The following is a 20228-nucleotide window of genomic DNA, read 5'->3' as shown; positions in this document are numbered from 1 at the left end:
TGCTCCCCATTCACACCTGAGACCTCGTAACACTAACGAGTCACATGACACTGGAGAGAATAAATGGCTAATTGGGCCCAATTTGGACATCTTCACTTAGGGGTGTACTCACTTAGGTGGCCAGCGGTTTAGACATTAATGGCTGTGTGTTGAGTTATTTTGTTATACAAGCTGTACACTCACTACTTTACATTGTAGCAAAGTGTCATTTCTTCAGTGTTGTCACATGAAAAGATATAATAAAATATTTACAAAAAGTTTGAGGGGTGTACTTACTTCTGTGAGATACTGTACATCCAATACTACCTTACAAAAAAGTTTTTAGGATCAGCTTTTGTGTCAGATGCGTGTTTATGATGCCTTAAACTGCTGTCTATAACAGCAGTTTAAGGCATGTCTGCTTCGCAGGTTTTGGAACAGAGCCTTAATTTTACAAGAGTAAAAATAATATTGTTAGCATCTCCTAGACTTCATGAGCAATATGTTCAGATGACTCGGACAGAAAAGGCTTCAGACTCATTTTTAAATCAATTCCCGTCGGCTCTGATATGAAGCAGGCCCACATTTTATCAGCGCGATCTCCTCTGCGTTCTGTCCCTCTTTAACTCTTGCCATCGTATGCCTTGAGTCATGTAACTCATTTCACCGGAGAAACACTCATACAAGCTATAACACGAGCTTTGATGATAAAAGTGGCAAGCTACTAAACGCAGCCATTAAAATGTATCTGGAAGATTAAACGTTTTCTTTGAACATGAGCGTGAGTGAAAGAGGGAGGGAGAGCCAGATTGCGGCTGCAGACTGCAGAAAATGTTTAATAAATAATACAGCTTCAGGAGAAAAGAGATAACATTGTCCCCTCAAACACACACACACACACACACAGAGTTAACAGCACTGAAGCATCACTGACGGTTTAACAGAAGTACAGGCCTAAAATAAAGCGCTAAGCCTGAAACACACTCACAAATATGCAAACACGAGAGCATAGCCAATGCATTGTGTGCACTGTGTACATATTTAACGTGTTTTCGTTACGGTTACACAACAATGCATGAAGATTTTGTAGCTAAAAGTGTTCTTGTATATGTTTCAGGCCTCAGTTCATACAAGTTTCCAGTGTTGCTAATATATATTTAAAAATTAAATAAAACATTTTTTGTAAACATTTACAACAGTAACATGATGCAATACATGTATTTGAGCAATTGCTTTTTGCAAATAAAAAATAAATAATTACATAATTACAAAAAATTATATTTTCTTTGCTTTTTCCTATTATTACCAAATCAGTGCTTTGACCTTTATGTGATCTCACCCCTGACTGATGGGTTATTATTGTGACCTTTACTCTCTGCTTTAGAAATGAACCTGTAACCGTCATATTAGCAGCCAGGTTAATAACCATTGGGCCACCAGCACGGACTCGACTCTGTTTATCTTCAAAACTGGAATGGAAAGTGCCTTTCATTTTCTCAAAAGTGAGCACATCATGAAGAGCAGAAAGACAACATAAAAACAAAGCAGATAAAAGGACGGTAAAATATAGTAAAATCACAGACAAAAGCAGGCTGACTGATGTTCTGACTGATGAGCTGTTTTCATGAAGAACAGAGCGCTGCGGAGGCCTGTAATGAAAGCCAGAATCATGTTGTTTGATATCCGCCTCGGTTCATCTCTCAGGGTTTCTTGTTCATAACAAACATTTCGCTTATAATCCAGTTTGAAGAATCTCTAGAATAAGCCAAAGCTCATCTGAAGTCAAACGTACAGACGCTCTTAAAGGGCAAGCGCCGTGAGGAGACGCCATCACAGTCTTCATCAGTGTATTATCTGAAGAAAAGAGTTATACAGCGGCCGAGGGAAGTAACGAACACTCGGATTACCAGCGGCTGCCGCTTCACGTTAAACACGACATGAAACACCATTCACAACGCATTTCACTTCCACAGCGTGACGCGCAATATTCAGCATAAAATGATGCAGCGGACATCTATCTATCTATCTATCTATCTATCTATCTATCTATCTATCTATCTATCTATCTATCTATCTATCTATCTATCTATCTATCTATCTATCTATCTATCTAAAAATATGTAGTATGTGTATACTGTATTTATGCTGTAAACAGTAAAAAATTTTCTGTAACATTTCAGTTATTTTTTTTTAAAGTACACACGTGTATATATGTATGTATATATAAACAGTGAATTTTGATTTCATGCTTTTAATTTAATATATTTAATATATACAATTCTATATTACAGTGATTTAAAATTTGTTTCTTCCATGTTTCTTAAAGTGATACAGTGAATTTTTTTTAATGTAAAAATTACATAATCATTTTTATATATATATATTCTTTCTTTCGGTAATATGGCATATTTTAGTGATTTAAAAACATTAAATAGAAATTATAAATATATACATATATTAAAACATATTTACAAATATCACTGACACAAACATTTTATTTGTGTAACGTATGCATTTCAGTTTACGTATTTTACTATACAGTATATATTATACATATATTTACACACACACACACACACACACACACACACATGGGGGCAGTTGTGGCCTAATGGTTAGAGAGTCGGACTCGTAACCCAATGGTTGCGAGTTCGAGTCTCAGGTCCGGCAGGAATTGTAGGTGGGGGGTGTACGACTGAGGTGAGACCCTTGAGCAAGGCACCGAACCCCCATCTGATCCCTGGGTGCCGCAGCATTGGCTACCCACTGCTCCGGGTGTGTGTGTGTTCCCTGCTGTGTGTGTGCACTTAGGATGGGTTAAATGCAGAGCACAAATTCCGAGTATGGGTAAACATACTTGGCCACATGTCACGTCACTTTCACTTTTTTTCACACACACACTCCATACATTTATATATAATTGCAAATCCTAGTAGCACTGGGGTTCAAATAACATCTGGCTTATCTGCCAAATAATCTTGATTAACTTTCTCTTTCATTTTGCGAAGCCTGAACTGATGTGAAAAAATAAGGCCCTGGAAATTTCTAAAGAAAGTAAATGGGATCAATTTTCATTTCATGTTGTCTTTAAAGAGAATTACGGGGTTGCTACAGGTCATACAGCGAGGCCAGAGAGAGTTCTCTCGTTTCAAACAGCACACAGACTTCAGCCGAGCCTGACTTTACTCCAGAGACGTTCAGGTTTCCATTCAGCTCTGCGTCTGAATGTGTGGAAAACAGTGAGAGAAAGGGACAAAAGCATATGCGTATGTGTGGATGCGAGTCGAGAAATAACACACAGAACATAAAGTGCTGCAAAACACGAAGCAAAACAGCAAATCAAAGGACTCTGACAAACAGACAGCATGCTTTCACTCCCGCAGACGACGAGGAACAGAGCGCAAGCGGAAGAATATAAAGCTGAAGATACTGCGAGACAACAGATACCGACCTGAAAAACTAAAGCAAGAAAATGAAAGACAAAATAGACACTCACATGTAAACCCCTTCTCTCCCGTTCCTTTAGGCTGAACGGATAGCTGATATACTGAACCTTCAGAGAGAGGAAGGGGGCATTAGACAAAATAATGGGAATGTAAAACAAAGAGCGAGATGTGATTTGGTGATGTGAGACTCAAACGTCTGAACAGAAGATATAATGTAGAGAGAGCAGGAGAAACTGGCTCCCCGGGTGAGATGGTAACCAGGTAAACATTTAGCTATCACATTGTGACATTTAGTTAGTTGTGGAAACTAGTTTGAAACTGAAGCCAAACTACAATCTTTTCTTTGTTAAATTCAAAGTCAGGCTATCAAAGATAAGGTTTTATTGTAAACAAAACTGATATAATTTATTTTTTGCCATGTGCACCACTATACAAAAGTTTGGGGTCAATAAGATTTTTTTTTTTGGAAGAAATTAATGCTTTTATTTTTCAGGGATGCACTAAATTGATCTAAAATGACAGTAAAGACATTTAAAATGTTTCAAAAGATTTCCATTTCAAACAAATGCTGTTCTTTTGAACTTAACAAAATATGAATCTATCATGGTTTCCACAACAATATTTAATTGTTCGTTACTGTTACTGTTTTCAACATTGATAATAGTAATAAATGTTTCTTGAGCAGTAAATCAGCATATTATAATGATTTCTGAAGGATCATGTGACACTGAAGACTGGTGTAATGATGCTGAAAATTCAGCTTTGATCACAGAAATAAATTACACTTTAAAATATATTCAAACACAAAACTATTATTTTAATTTGTAATAATATTTCTGTTTTTATTTTATTTTTGATCAAATAAATGCAGCCTTTGATGAGTAGAGGAGATTTCTTTCAAAGATTTTACAAAATCTTACCAACCCCAAACTTTTGATTGGTAGAGTATCTGGCAAAATAACTAACTAAATAATAATAATAAACTAAATGTTTCACTACAAATAAGAAAACTAATTCAGATTTGAAATACAAGGGGACTTTCTGATCAGAAACCATCCAAACAAATCAATTTGTTAAAACCCGTTGGACTTCCAAACTCTATTTGAGAATTCAGAATACAACAAACCACAAAGTATTAAATCAAATTACAGAAAGGAACATGTTAAATGCACTCAAACTGACATGGGATAGATGGCTTGTAATGCTGGTTTCTATCTGGTTCACCCCTGGCTAGGACGTGCTCAAATCCTCCAGCTATCTAAGCAGCAGTTCACTAGGTTTGTATCAGAGTAAGACAGAGAGCTGAGTTGAGAGGGTTAAATGGATTGTGCCTGCTCAACTTTTAAGGGGAAAAACTTTTAAAGTTGAAACTTTAGTGAGGAAGTGCCTGCGGGGAGAGAGAGAGAGGCAGACATGAGATCCATTACACAACAGCAAACAGAGGAGATTCACATCCATGGCCTGTCTCTCTCTTTATCACTGCTCAATGCTCCAAACACCAGCAAACAAATTAAACTGCCACGCTGATGGCTCCTGATTACATACATTCATGTCACCTGTCAGTTTCTTAAAGATTCTCACCGCCAGTTTGTAGTGTGTCCACTGTGACAGTGATTGAAACAAATTAAAGGCCATGTTTGTGTGCCTCATTAAGTAAGGAGCAATAAACAAATCAACTAAAAGCTTTAAAGTAAACAAGAAACAATATTTGCAATCAATTTAGCTTTTGTAATGTGACGTATTTCAGAGCTGCCATGTTATCTAGTATTAAACTACTGGCTGCTACCAATAAAACAAGGATGACAGAGCTAATAACCAATAGCCCACATGGCCTGGGTAACATCAGCTAAAATCAGCTAAAATAAAATAAAAATATAATAGCCTGGGTGACGTCAGCTGAATATATATATATATATATTTTCATTAATAACGTGCAAATTTGAATAATTCATGACAATATTGTTATTGAAAAACCTAAATCTATTAAAAAAAATATTTTAATTGAAATGAAATCTGTTAATTAAAATAAAACTGAACAAAAATATATAAATATACATGATTAAAAACTTAAACTTAAAACAACTTAAATGAAAATTGAAATTCCTTGTCAACTAACTGTACTAAGTAGTAAAATGATTAAAACTGAAATAACAAATTAATGCTAAAAAGAATGAAGAAAATCACAAAAACATACATTTACTACAAGTTAACTGAAATAAAATAAAATAAAAAGTGAAAATACAAAAAATAAAAGATAATTTATAAATTTATAAATACTATGATAGCATATAATTAAACAATTGGAAATGTTGCATGGTTAACTAAAAATATTTATTATTTTATTATATTTATTATTATTTTTTATATTTTTATTATAAATATTTTTTATTATGAAAATAAAACCTAAAATTATAAAAAATAAAAGCTAATAAAAAAATACAAAAACTATATTAATAGTACATAAAAATGACAAACATAACATAATTCCAGAAACAAAAAGAAGAAATAAGTAAATAGACTTGATTCTGACATCATGTTGACTGTAAGGATTTCATCCTGTGTGTGTGTGTGTGTGTGTGTGTGTTTGTGTGTGTAAGTGCGTGTGTGTGTGTGCAAGTGCACTCACTTTGCAGGCAGAGTCCATCAGTGCAGTTCTGTGACTGTAGTGTGACTCCGTCACAGTCCTTCCCTCCGTTCTGAGGCGCAGGAGCATTACACTCTCTCTTCCTCCACTGCGTGCACTCAGTGTTACACGCCGACCACTTGCTCCAGTCGGTCCATTCGCCGTCAACTAGACACACACACACCAGAAACAACAGAGATCAGCAGAAAAAAATAAGAAGTGCTTCTGCTGTGATATGAGGCAGATTGATTATTTTTTACTAAAGAGGTCATATTGTACCATTTTATTGTATTCCTTGTCCATTAATATGTTAGTCAAGGATAAAAATGTTAATGAGCCATATTATGACTGGCTAACCTCTTTGTTCATGAAATGAGTAATATTTCACAAGCAAAGCCCCTATTATTGTCTGCCTTGTGCATATCGCACACAGAAATTAAACTGAAAAAGAAAAGAAAAAAAAGAAAAGAAAAGATGATGCATCCTCTGCTCTGGTGTAGTCTGTGGATTGTGTCACAGGAGAGCGGCTGCAGTATGTGGGTCAGTCATTAGCGTGTGACTGTGGCATCTCTCCTACTGCCTGCAGATGCTTTAATCTCACCTGCTTCACAGCGAACTCACTCTCACCGGCAGGAGGGAATGGAAATGTGCTCGGCCCTTAGGGGCCCCTTGGGGCCAAAGTATAGGGGAAGTGTCTGGCTTGAAAGCTGAACTGATGGGTCTGGAAAAAGATGCATTTGTCTGATGCTATCAAGAGGCGAAGAACTCAAACTGGACTGGAAAAGAATCAAGTTTTTATGAAAGGAATTCCTCACTCGTAATTCAGTAGTCTCACAGTGAATTTTCCATCCTTCTGTTTATGGAAGGAATTCTTCATTTGGAAGTCACTTTGGATAAAAGCGACTGCCAAATAATATTAATAAATGTCAATGGAGCAAAAAATCGGAACCAAATTCTTCATTGTGTTTCTTTCAGGATTAAGAACTGACCTCACTGTGCGTTTACGTCATGTCGGAAATATCGTAATTAGTTCCAGAGTATTATCATGATTACAAACTCAGATCTTTATGAAAACTTCCTTTTGTGATTCAGTCTTGATATTGTTAACTACAACTGCAAATAAAGTAATAACACTGGTTTTGTAAATTGCAATAAAGCTGAAATAAAATAAAATGTAATGAAAAGATCAAATTACTAAAGATGAAAAATTTAAATTAGAAAAACTTTAAGATGAAATACTAAAATTACTAAAACTACAACTAAAAAAAATAATACATACAAAGCTAAAAAATATATAAAACTAATAAAAATGGCAAACGCACAAAATAAAAACGACTAAAGGTCACTGCACACTGTCTCCGAAACTTTCGTCCGTCAAAAAAAAATTCGGATCAGGTTCGATTTTCTGCGTTTTCAGATCCATAGCATGCATTCTGATAGGAAAGGATGGGGAATATGAAAAACTGAAAATTTTGGACTAAAACGTGAACAGAAATTAAACTATGAAATATGAAAATAAAATAATGAAAATAATTTGTAAATATAATAAAAATATATAATGATGATCACTGTAAAGTCATGCTCCATATGATTTATAGCAGATCATTTAATTTAATTTAATTTATAAAATGGATAGTTCCTTGGTTGAGTTGGTGTTCGAAGTTGTTGTAAATTACTCTACAAACATACACCTTAGTTACGTTACGTTTGTGTGTTGCTCAGCAACCACTTTGTTGCAACCACAACCATCATCACACTTTATTTGCTCTGTTTTATTTTGTGAAACCTTACTACGTATGGAATAACCGTTTTATAAAAGCAATTAGCCCCGTGAAGCCATGGTTTACAGTGAATTTATAACAGCTAAGGGGGTTTTAACAACGTCCCTTAGCTGTTATAAATTCAGGCTTCTAGGGGCTTATTGCTTTATAAATTTAATTTAATTTATTTAATGTAAAAAATTAAATATTCAAAGCAATATTTGTCATTTCTTACAACCGCATTAAACACAAAATAAATATAATATTTATGAGGTACTAAATGACAAACAATAAATACAACTATATTTCTGCAACAATTATATATACAGTATACGTTTATTAATATAAACACTGTAAAATGACATTACTATTAAATATTACATTTATTAAATACTATTAAATCATGACCATTTTTATTTAAATATTAATAAAATACTTTTTAATGCATTAAATACTATTAAATTACTATGCCATTATTTAAAAATAAAAGCAAGTCTTTTAAAGACAAAGATACATGTGCTGTACTAATGTCTAATTTAATAAGCATGTTCACAGTTTCACTACTACAGTTTGCACTTCTGTCCCTCATGGCCTCACTTGCATTCTCATCAAATTAAGTTCAGTAGATTGGTACCTGTGCAAACGGAGGTGCAGGCGATTTTTTGGATGGCCTGTCCGTCACACGGCGAGCCCCCGTTCAGAGGCGCGGGATTGGTGCAGCTGCGGGTTCGTTTCTGAAGGCCCCGCCCACATCGACTGTTACAGGTCGACCACTCCGTCCACGTGGACCAGCCGCCGTTCACTGCAGAAACACACAATCACGTCTTTCATATCACTCCACACTCACTTTCTTCTCGTCTAATGATTTCAGCCCAAAACAATATTTCATGTCTATTTACTTTTTTATTTGGTAAGCAGCCGTCTTATGCACTGTAATATTACACTGCAAAATAGACCCCAGTACTCCTGTACTGTCAGTCATTGCAGTTAATATTCCTTTTACGGCTGATTTCAAAGAGTTTAATTTAATTTTTGCAAATAAAGCTGGGGTTTATCTGTCTATTAATGGCTGGAACACAAACTCTTTCATCTGAAAGCCACTTTCTGCTGTTCAAAATGAAGTTTTTCTGTACTGTTTTGCATTTTTTTGTGGTATTGCGGTAGTGTTAATATTGTTGACTCCATATGATTTATCACATACGTTTTTACTGAATTTTTATTAAATTCTTTTCTTGGTCACCTTGAAAAGCATCTGCTAAATGAATAAATATAAATGTATTAAAAAACTTTCTGTACTCATACTACTAGTCAAGGAAAGGTTTTTCATTTCTCACATATTGCAGAGCGATGAAGAAAACCTGGAAAAGGTGCAGACATAAACATACACTCAGCATTGAAAATACAATATTTATGAGGCAATACATGACAAACAATAAATGCTGTTAGATTTATGCCTTTCAAAAGTTTAGGGTTGGTAAGATTGTTTTATGTTTTTGAAAGTCTTTTATACTCACCAAGGCTGCATTTATTTGCTAAAAAAATACAGTAAAACACTAATATTGTGAAATATTATAATAAGTTAAAATGTTATATATATTAAAGCATAAAACATATTTTAACGTATAATAATATTATTATATTTAAAAAAAGTTTTTTTTTTTTGAAGACCATTTTTCAAGATTCTTTGATGAAGTTCAAAAGAGCTGCATTTATTTAAAATTTATTTTTTTGTAACAATTTAAATATCTTTTACTTTTGATCAATCTAATGTATTCTTGTTGAATAAAAGTATTAATTTCATTAAAAAAACAAACTGACCTCAAACTTTGAACAGCAGTGAATTATTAATGTATAATATAATATAACTTTTATCATTTTTTTTCATAAATTAAATATATTTTATTGTAAATTAAATATAAATGTTTATTTATCAATTAAATGTTTATTGATATTGTTGTATTTAATACATTTATAGTTTTATATTATATTTCTATTTTTTTCTTGAGGAAGTAAATTAATGTAATTATGGCTTATGGCAACAGAAAATGTTAATCTGACATGAAAATACATAATGAAAATAGTTTTAAAATTCTGACAAAAAAATATTTCAGACAAAGAAATGTTTTGAGAATGTGCACAGACGTGTCGAATTCAAGGTAAGTAAATGAGTGTCAACTATCACTCTTTGTAACATCTCACATCATTCAGGAGAATATGATCATCAAGTTTTGTTCAAGTATCTCCTGTTTTGCTCTCATTCGAGTAAAAGAGACATAAACCAAATTTTGTGAGAGGCAGAAAACAGACAGAAGTTAACTGTGCTGTGAGCAGCTGTGTTTGGTATGTGAGAGTCTATATTCCAGCTGACGGATCCTTTTACCTTCACACACTCTCTCTCTCTCTCTCTCTCTCTCTCTCACACACACGCACACACACACACACACACTGGAGTGTTTAACTCTTGTGTTGAGGAGAGGTGATGCTCTTCCCATCTGAGTTTTCCGGCGAAAGACACAGAAGCTCTTAAACTCTTAAACTGTGTCACTCCCTTTGCTGCTATTAACTTACCACACTCCCCTCACACACTTTCCACAGCTCTCTCGCTCTCTGTGTGTGTGTGTCTTTGGTTTCGTGTGAGGGAGTAGATTAGCTTTAAGTAGATTCCTCCTTTTCCTTCCCATCTTTCTCATTTCAGAGTTATGAGGCCATACATCCAAAAGAACAAGACTCATTCCAGAGCTCTGTCTCTCTCTTTCTGTCTCTCACCATTAAAAAAGGTTCAACCACAAACTAGATTATTACATTTTCTGAAGCAATTTGTAAAACGCACCACCAGCACGATGCTATGGTGTTCTAAATGGTTGCTAAGGTGCTTTGAGTGGTTGCTAGGGCATTGCTAAGTATGGCAATTTTGGAAGGTTGCTGACAGTGTTGTTATTGTTAGATAAAACTAAAACAAAAACTATTTAAATGAGTTTTCATTAATTGAAATAAAGATGAAAAACAAACAGAAATTAGAAATAGTTCTTGGCAACTAACTGAAATAACTACGGAAGTGATAAAATTACTATAACTAAAATAAAAATGCAAAACAAAAAACTAGTAACCATGACAAAGAAAAAACTTTAACAAAAATTAGAATGAAAAGAGTTGACAGTGTTGTTATTGTTCACTAAAACTGAACCCAAAACTATTACAAATCAGTTTGATTCAAATTAATCTGGAATAAAACTTGAAATGAAAACTATAAATGTTACCTTGGCAAATAACTGAAATAAAATTAGCTGAAATACTAAAATTACATTTTTTTTTAAATAAATAAAAATAATGATAAATAGAATAAAAAATAATAATTATTTTTGATAAAAAATAACAAATACATTAATTACTAAAACATTAATTGCTAACAATAAAATAGAAAATATATAGAAATAATATAGAACACTTATATAAATAAAAAATAAAATCTAAAACATAAAAATACAATCTAATTCAAAATGATAATAAATACTTAAATAGTATATAAATCTAAAATAACAAGAGATTGCAAGAGATTGCTATGTCCAAGACAATTACTTTCTAAAGTTGTTTGGGGTTTGTTCAAATCCTTAAAAGGTTCACCATAAAATGAAAATTAATATATATGTATATCTTCTTTTGTGTTTCAGAGAAGAAAGAATTTTTGGAACGACATGGTTAGAAAATGCAAAATGCATAAATGTAAATAAGTAAATGATGACAGAATTATCATTTTTGGCTCATCTATCCCTTTAGCACTCAGTAGGAGCAACAATGATGTTTTAACAACCACTAAATACCACACCACTTAAAACCCACACACACATACACACACACACACACACACACACACAAAAACACACACTGACACACTTGTGTTTTGCGCCAAAGCTAACTAAACGCCCCGCATTAGTGAGCTGATCTCAAGCGTGACATTGCTCAGGAAAGACCAAACCCCAAAACACTGAGTCACTAAATCCACTTTGATGAGGAGGAGAGGATGACAGGAACAAGCACTGGAGAAAAATCATTTCTTAAGCATCAGATACCATCTAAGACAAGCCCACACACACACGCACACACACACACAGTCCTGCTTTCAGAGAACTTTAATCAGTGAAGATTACCAATGAAAATAGGGCAGGACACCAAAGCAGCCAAAACCCCATGAGAGGTGAGAATGCTCGTCTTCACAACAGTCACAGCTCTTCCGCTGATTAATGCACCCTAACTAGGGTTCTGCGTACACTTAGACTGATTTGTAAAGGTAAAAGCAAGTCAATTTTATTTTATCCCAGTGTATCCCATTGAGAATACCTGTTAAATGCCAAATCAATTCTCAAATTTGAATGGAGGTAGAAAACAGGACATAGAATTTCTTTTTTTTATGTAAGTAGAATTTAAAGTGCCCCTATTATGGCGTTGGTCTGAATGAAAATGCTAATTCATTCTTTGCCACTAGGTGCCGCTTTTGGAGCGGTAAAAATAGCTGTTTCTCCAGTAACGCTGTACACAAAGCAGCACTGTGCTCTCAAACGCTGCTTTATCAGGCATTACAGGCAGGATGAAATGAAAATGAGACCAATCGACCAATCACCGCAGATTAACGTCACGCAAAGGAGGGGTTTGGAAAAATAAATCGTTGAGCGAATCCTTTGGGAGTCGTTGAGCAAATAAGGTAAAAATAAATGCATATTGTAAGAAAATTAAAATGTTTTTTGACCTTGCATTCATGTCAACCTGTTTTTGGGGACTCCCAAAACCAAAATATTAATCTTTCATTACCCATAAAAGGGGCACTTCAAATGATTTAAAATGTCAAGAAATTCAACTGAATTTTTATCAAGAAAAGCAAAGGTTGCTGACAGAGTCTTTGAATGATAGCCTGAAAAGTTAAAAAGTTTTTTTTAAACAAACAAAAGAACTCATAGGCTTATAGGCCAGATAGAACGATAGATAGAACGATAGATAGAACGATAGATAGAACGATAGATAGAACAATAGATAGATAGATAGATAGATAGATAGATAGATAGATAGATAGATAGATAGATAGATAGAACGATAGATAGAACGATAGAACGATAGATAGAACGATAGATAGAACGATAGATAGAACGATAGATAGAACAATAGATAGATAGATAGATAGATAGATAGATAGAACGATAGATAGAACGATAGAACGATAGAACGATAGATAGATAGAACGATAGATAGAACGATAGATAGAACGATAGAACGATAGAACGATAGATAGATAGATAGATAGATAGATAGATAGATAGATAGATAGATAGATAGATAGATAGATAGATAGATAGATAGATAGATAGATAGATAGATAGATAGATGTTCATTCAGAAAACATCAGGCCGTGTTTGCCTAAGCAGAACTAGTCCGGCGCATCAGATACTCATTAAGAAAGCAACATTCACTTAAATTCACCGAAGCTCCCACACAATACAGGAATATTACAACCACTGACTGCTTCACTGAAGACCAATTTCACAACTGCAAAACTTTGGAGTACAACAGATTTCATGCTTTGAGAATCTAGGTCAAGAAATAGAGTGGCTTTGCTTTTCAGATGCAAAAACAGACCATTTTCTCTCTTTCAAAATGATGACAAGCTATAAAAGATTCAGCGGTGCGAGAGACGTGCTCGACTCTGGGCTCTGACTGAGTGTTTTACAGATGCAGGAGTAATTGATATGTGTGTGAGTGCAGTGACACGAGTGACAGACGCTAAACACACACACTCACAGAGCTCCTGTCAGCCTGATCATCAGCAGGAGGCAGCGAACACTTCACACACAGAAGTTGTTTGCATGTGTGTCTGTGTGATTGTGCTTGTTGTGTTTGAGATACTCTGTGAAACTCCTTGATGAGATTGACAGACAGTATGTGTGCATTAATTAGCGATGTGAGATGTAAACTGTTAAAGTGAAAAAGTGAAAGTGACGTGATTACCCAAGTATCATTACCCATACTCCGAATTTGTGCTCTGCATTTAACCCATCCAAAGTGCACACACACACCGTGAACACACACACACACCGTGAACACACACCCGGAGAAGTGGGCAGCCATTTATGCAGCTTCGCCCGGGGAGCAGTTGGGGGTTCGGTGCCTTGCTCAAGGGTCTCACCTCAGTCGTGGTATTGAGGGTGGAGAGAGCGCTGTACATTCACTCCCCCCACCTACAATCCCTGCCGGACCTGAGACTCTCTAACCATTAGATCACGACTTCCCGAAAAGTGGCCTAATGTGTCATCAAGAGAAATTTCAGCACAAACAACATCCTGAGATCTTTATGATTTTTCAGGGTGAAACTGATAAAAATAAACATAATTTAATGTATGATAGTGTACATTTAAAATCTGACTACACTACTTTTTAGCAGATATTATATATAAACAAATATAATTATTATTATGATAAATTATCAAAAACTAAAATTATATATACAATGTATTAAAAATATAATATAATGCATAATATTATATACACTAATATATAATACGTCTATACACGAATAAGAAAAATATTACTACAAATGATTAAATTAGTATTATCAATTTAAATAATACAATATATATAGTGTAATTATCATTCATAAATAAAAAAATATATAATTTCTAATATATTATACAATATTAAAATAGCCTTTTAGCAAATCATGCTTTAAGGCTGTACCATAAACTAAAGGCTTTTGATTTAAAAAAAAAAAAAAAAAAAATTAGATATATATATATATATATATATAAAAAAAAAAAAAAAAATTAAAAATAGATATATATATATATATATATATATCTGCATGTGAATTTTTTTTTTTGCAATGTGATTTTTGCAATGTGAAGGACAGGTGAAAATCTAAAGGGCTTTTTGCAAAGTTGTGTGCATGAGACAGACTATGAGTCACTGCTAAAACACATCTGAACAGACCATGCCGCAGTTTATCAAAGCTGGACCTGGTATTATGAGAGATATTAAGTACAATAGAGAGGAGTGAGGGAAATGCTTCCAAAGAAAAGCGGTGAAAGCACTTTCCACAAATTGGGTACAAATTACGACTCAAATCTTTGAAAAAGTCAGCTTTGGTTCTTTTCTAAACTAAGGGTTAGTGAAAGGAGGTGCTTTACCTTCAGAAAATGGTATTCGTCCACGTCAGGAGGTCAAGCTGTAATTTTACATGTGCTATAATAATATACTCCACAATAAAAATCATGCAAAGTCTGTGAAAACTGAAAGAGATTATACACTTCCTGACAAGCTGTAGAAAGTGTCAGGAATATGTTGATTGATGTGTCTCAACATTTTATGGAGTAAAAGGTCCAGCATTTTATGATATTAATTTTATGTTTGACAAAGCATGATTTTAGTAGATGCTATTATTATTATTAATATTAATATTAATTATTAATATCAATCAGATTTTTTTATTTAATTTTGTTTTTTTAAACAGGTCTATACAGTTTTATTTATTGTTATTTCTGTTTTAATTTTAGACTTAATTATATTAGTACTTCAAGTTAAAAAACAAATGAGAAAAGTTGCTTTGGAAGCAAGCTGATTTTTATATTTTAGTCTATTTTAGTTCATGTCTATTTAATGTAAAAAACATTTTTATGATTTTAGTTTTAGTTCTCTACATTATAACTCTGGTTTAACCAGTTTACCTAACAAATGTAATCATCTTCTCCCCAAAGAATAAGAGATTTGTTACGATTACCGATTTGTAGCCTATTTTTATGCAAAATGACAGTGAAAGGAACTGAGAGAAAAATGTGTATGTACCCAATATACAATATAGAAAACGTAAAACAAATGTAAACAACAATCAATCAAATTAATAAACAATCATATTTCAGTATGCAAATAAGGCTAGCACCGTAACAAAATAAGTCAAATGGAAATTTTCCAAATGTAATTCTACATTTCTGTTTAAAGTTCCAGTGTAGCTTAAAAAATGTAAAACAAAACACACAACACACCTAAGACTAAAATGATCTACAAAACAACTTTTGAATGGAGTTTGTACAAGCTGTTTTTATTAAATTAATTGCTTAAAGGTGTTGAAAAGAAGAAGAAAAGAAGTTGCAAGTGCTGTAATGATGCATTCACACCCTGTCGAAATTACAGTAATTATGAGTTTCCAGCTAGTAAAAAAAGGTTCATTCATGTCTTCGTCAAACTTATAATTACAAGCTGGAAACTTTTTAATGAATTTTATGAAAGCTCTTCTCCCATATGTCCGTGGTCAAGCCTGCCAAAAAAAAAAAAAAAAAAAAAAAAACCTTCCCAGAAACGGCAGCTCACAAGCCGCTGGTTACACAAGTGTTTATTGTTTCTTTTTAAATGGGTATGAAATGAAAACTCACTGTGTCTATTTTCTAAATTCATATTATAGATCTTATTGTGAACAATTTGTATGTGCATGTGTTTAATTTTTAATTTTAATGGTTAATCAAAATGACATAACTAGATCTTTCGGTGAAAGTGACAGATCCTCTCTAATGACGGATGCAATCATTTAGTCTGTTTTAAGCTCCGCCCCTGCTAGCTAGCTCAAGTTCATTGCATATACTTTTGAATGCCACACCCACATCTCAACATCCAATCAACGCATACAACCCGAATTCCAGAAATGTTGGGACATTTTTAAAATTTGAACAAAATAAAAATGTTTATGAGCTCCGTTTAAACATTTGTTATGTTCTCTATGTTCTACTGTGAATAAAATATTGGCTCATGTGATTTGAAAGTCTTTTACTTTTCATTTTATTCAAATTTAAAAAACATCCCAACATTTCCAGAATTCGAGTTGTAGAACCAAGGCCCCCCCGCTCTACATTTATTTCTCTTTTGATAAGTGAATTGAAAAGATCTGTCGTTACTTCAGTTTCATTGCAACTTTAAACCAAGAAATATTTTTAACTTTTCAAAAGATTTTTAAAAGTTTAAACAAGGAATACAAGAAATGTAATAAAATTTAATGAATTTATCACTGAATAAACACAAATGAAAACTGTCAATTTTGAATGGCGTATTTCTACCATAAAAAGTAGATAGTCAAACAAACGTTCAAAACCATATTCATCATAGTATTAAACGTAAATGTCACAAAAATAACAGCAAAAAAAAAAATAAATAAATAAAAAAAAAAAATATATATATATAAATATAAATATATATATATATATATATATATATATATATACACACATACACGCAGTCAGGTCCATAAATATTGGGACATCGACACAATTCTAACATTTTTGGCTCTATAGACCACCACAATGGATTTCAAATGAAACGAACAAGATGTGCTTTAACTGCAGACTGTCAGCTTTAATTTGAGGGTATTTACATCCAAATCAGGTGAACGGTGTAGGAATTACAACAGTTTGCATATGTGCCTCCCACTTGTTAAGGGACCAAAAGTAATGGGACACGCATCTTATTTTTTTTTCACAGTTTTAAGGCAGCTTTAATATCCTTTTTGGTAACTAACCATGCATGCTTCAGTCACTCCTCTTTTGAATAAACAACATCTGGATGTGTCTGATTTAGGTAATTTCAGACCACTTTCGAATCTCCCCTTCATTTAAAAAAAAATTGGAAAAGGTTGTATTTACTCAACTACATTATTTTCTGGAGTCTAATTCACTATATGAGACTTTTCAGTCAGGATTCAGAAAACTTCACAGTACTGAATATGCTCTATTGAAAGTTACTAATGACATTATGCTGGCTACAGATAATGGGAGTGCTGTTGTTCTGGTCCTTTTAGATCTCAGCTCATCTTTCGATATGGTTGATCATACAATTCTTATTTCCCGAGTGGAAAATCTTGTAGGCACGCAGGACACAGTTTTAAAATGTTTCAGTCCTTTTTAAATAACAGGAAGTTTTCTGTATGCATTGGAAAACACCCTTCCTCAGCAGCACATCTCTCCTGTGGTGTTCCGCAGGGATCTATTCTTGCTCCAACATTGTTTTCTTTATACCTTATCTTTTCACTTATACGCTGATGAAACCCAATTGTACCTGCCCTTTAAACATAATGATTCAAGCTCCATAGAGGTCCTGCTGGCCTGTTTACAGGAAGTGAAATTATGGTTTACACAAAATTTTCTGGCCTTAAATGAGAATAAATCCGAAATAGTACTGTTTGGTCCAAGTGATTTCTATGATTTAAGTGACATTGACCTTGGCGACTTAAGTTCTTATGTCTCCCCATGTGTGAACAATCTAGGTGTGTTGTTTGATTCAGGTCTCAATAAACAGATTAATTCTGTTGTTAAGTCATGTTTTTATAATTTATGACGTCTCACAAAAGTTAAACCTTTTCTTTCTCTAAAGAATTTTGAAATAGTTATCCATGCATTTATTACTTCACGCCTTGACTACTGCAATTCACTCTGTTATGGAGCTAACCAATCTTCGATCGGACGCCTTCAAATGGTTCAAAATGCTGCAGCCAGGCTGCTGACTAGTAGTCGCAAATTCGATCGTATTTCTCCCATTTTAACTTCTCTGCACTGGCTACCAGTCAAACAGAGAATAGAATTTAAAATTTTAGTTTTTGTTTTTAAAGCATTACGCGGTCTTACTCCAACTTATTTATCAGATCTTTTACATTGTCATAATCCGTCCAGGGCACTTAGATCCGGCAACCTTGGAGTGCTTTCTGGAGACCGTGCTTTTGCGATAGCTAAACTCTGGAATAGTCTCCCGGTATCAATTTGAATGGCGTCATCACTCTCCTCTTTTAAATCTAAACTTAAAACACAGCTTCTGATTGTGGGTTTTTAATATATTATTTTAATTTCATGTATGATGTCAGATTGTATAGATTGTTATAGATACTGCTTTTTATTTGAGCTTACTGATCTGTACAGCACTTCGGTCAACCTTGGGTTGTTTTTAAATGTGCTTTATAAATAAACAATGAAAATGAAATGAAATGAAAATGCATGCACGTAGTTTATTCTGCCCTTTGATATGAAATGATACAAGCTGTCGCCTTTGTGTGTGCAATTGAAGATCAGGCGCTGCAAGCACAGTACAGTTTGACTCGCGCCTGCCGCTGAAGTGAAGCTGGAGCGCGCGTCTGAAACGTCTCCGATTTGATGTGCTCGTAAAGACGTTCTGCGACTGGACATATATACAGTGTGTATATATATGCATATTAAATGTGTTTATTTTAATATTTTTTACTATAAATGAATGTTATTATATTATATAATCATTATATTATTAATATTATATGTTAATTCAATAACTTTCACTTGAATGTAAATAGGTGAAAAAGTTGCAACAAAAGCCTGCACACTATGAAGCTGAAAAAGCAAATGAGAGACAAAAACAAAACAAAAATTCTTTCTTCAGAGTCTAATCTTTTTTTTTTATCTCCTAATTGATTGTGTCACATTTGCTTTTTTGCTGTCTTTTTCACCCTCACAGTCTGCAACCTTCTATGTAACTTTCCATCTATTTATTGTGGCTATACTTTTTGGACTTTTTTAGACATGGTTTGGGATTTCATTCTTTTTATTTTTATGTAATATTTATCATTAATTTTACATTTTATATTAATTAATCATTAAATTAAGTAACACCAAACTCACCATAGACAATCACTGTAGCCGTGGTGCTTCGTCTCTTAGCAACGATGTTCTTAGCGACACAGGTGTAGTTAGCGGTGTCAGAAAGCCGTGCCTGTTTGATGATCAGGTTATGATCGATGGTGATGTAGAAATTCCGATCATCTGCAGGATCAATAATCTCTTCGTTCTTCAGCCATTCCACCTGCACAGAGACAGAGAGATGAGAAGACATTATTGAAATCCATACGGCTGCACCTGATGGGACACGTAATATCAGGACGTCCTCGTGCAATATCTGCTCCATACACGCATTTATCCGCCTATGCGTCTGAAATTAAAACGTTTTAATTAGCTTCAAAGCTAACTCCTCAGGGCAGCACTGACTCAGAACTTGAGCAATTTTGTAAAACGATAGCACACATTTTAGAAAAAGAACATTGTGGAGACATTAAAAGGAAATTGCATCCAGGCAAAAGACTTGTGAGGATATTTTTAGACACAGTGTTTAATCACAAAAGTGGCTTGCCTATCTATATCTCCATAAAACTTTGAGGCAGAAACAGGAAGTGGCTGCTGGTTTAACTTGAAAAGCAATTCGAGGATGTTACAAAATCAAAGGAATTTGAACAGCAGACAGTTCAACACACAACTGACCCTTCACTGAACCCCGCCCTAAATACATTACTGACCAATCACATCTCAACCAATCAACTGTTGCTGACTGTCATTTTCTTACAAAAAGTCAAATAAGAAGTGAGATAATAAAAAATGACTTGCCTTAATT

The 20228-nt window shown here is 33.8% G+C and overlaps 1 protein-coding gene across 1 annotated transcript in view; it reads right to left on the bottom strand.

The window, feature by feature from the left end:
- Positions 1-20228, bottom strand: part of LOC306870571 (netrin receptor UNC5C-like) — a gene marked incomplete at both ends in the record, with an annotated part of 138821 nt that overhangs the window by 33579 nt on the left and 85014 nt on the right. The window contains 3 exons of the mRNA XM_079417932.1: positions 6052-6216; positions 8443-8610; positions 19466-19646. Coding sequence (XP_079274058.1) covers positions 6052-6216; positions 8443-8610; positions 19466-19646 — 514 coding nt within the window. The remainder of the gene's footprint in view (positions 1-6051; positions 6217-8442; positions 8611-19465; positions 19647-20228) is intronic.

The sequence above is a fragment of the Barbus barbus genome, assembly GCF_936440315.1.
Source record: "Barbus barbus genome assembly, chromosome: 5".
Taxonomy (NCBI): Eukaryota; Metazoa; Chordata; class Actinopteri; order Cypriniformes; family Cyprinidae; genus Barbus; species Barbus barbus.
The sequence above is the reverse complement of the archived record's forward strand: the minus strand, read 5'-3'. Positions and strand labels throughout refer to the sequence as shown.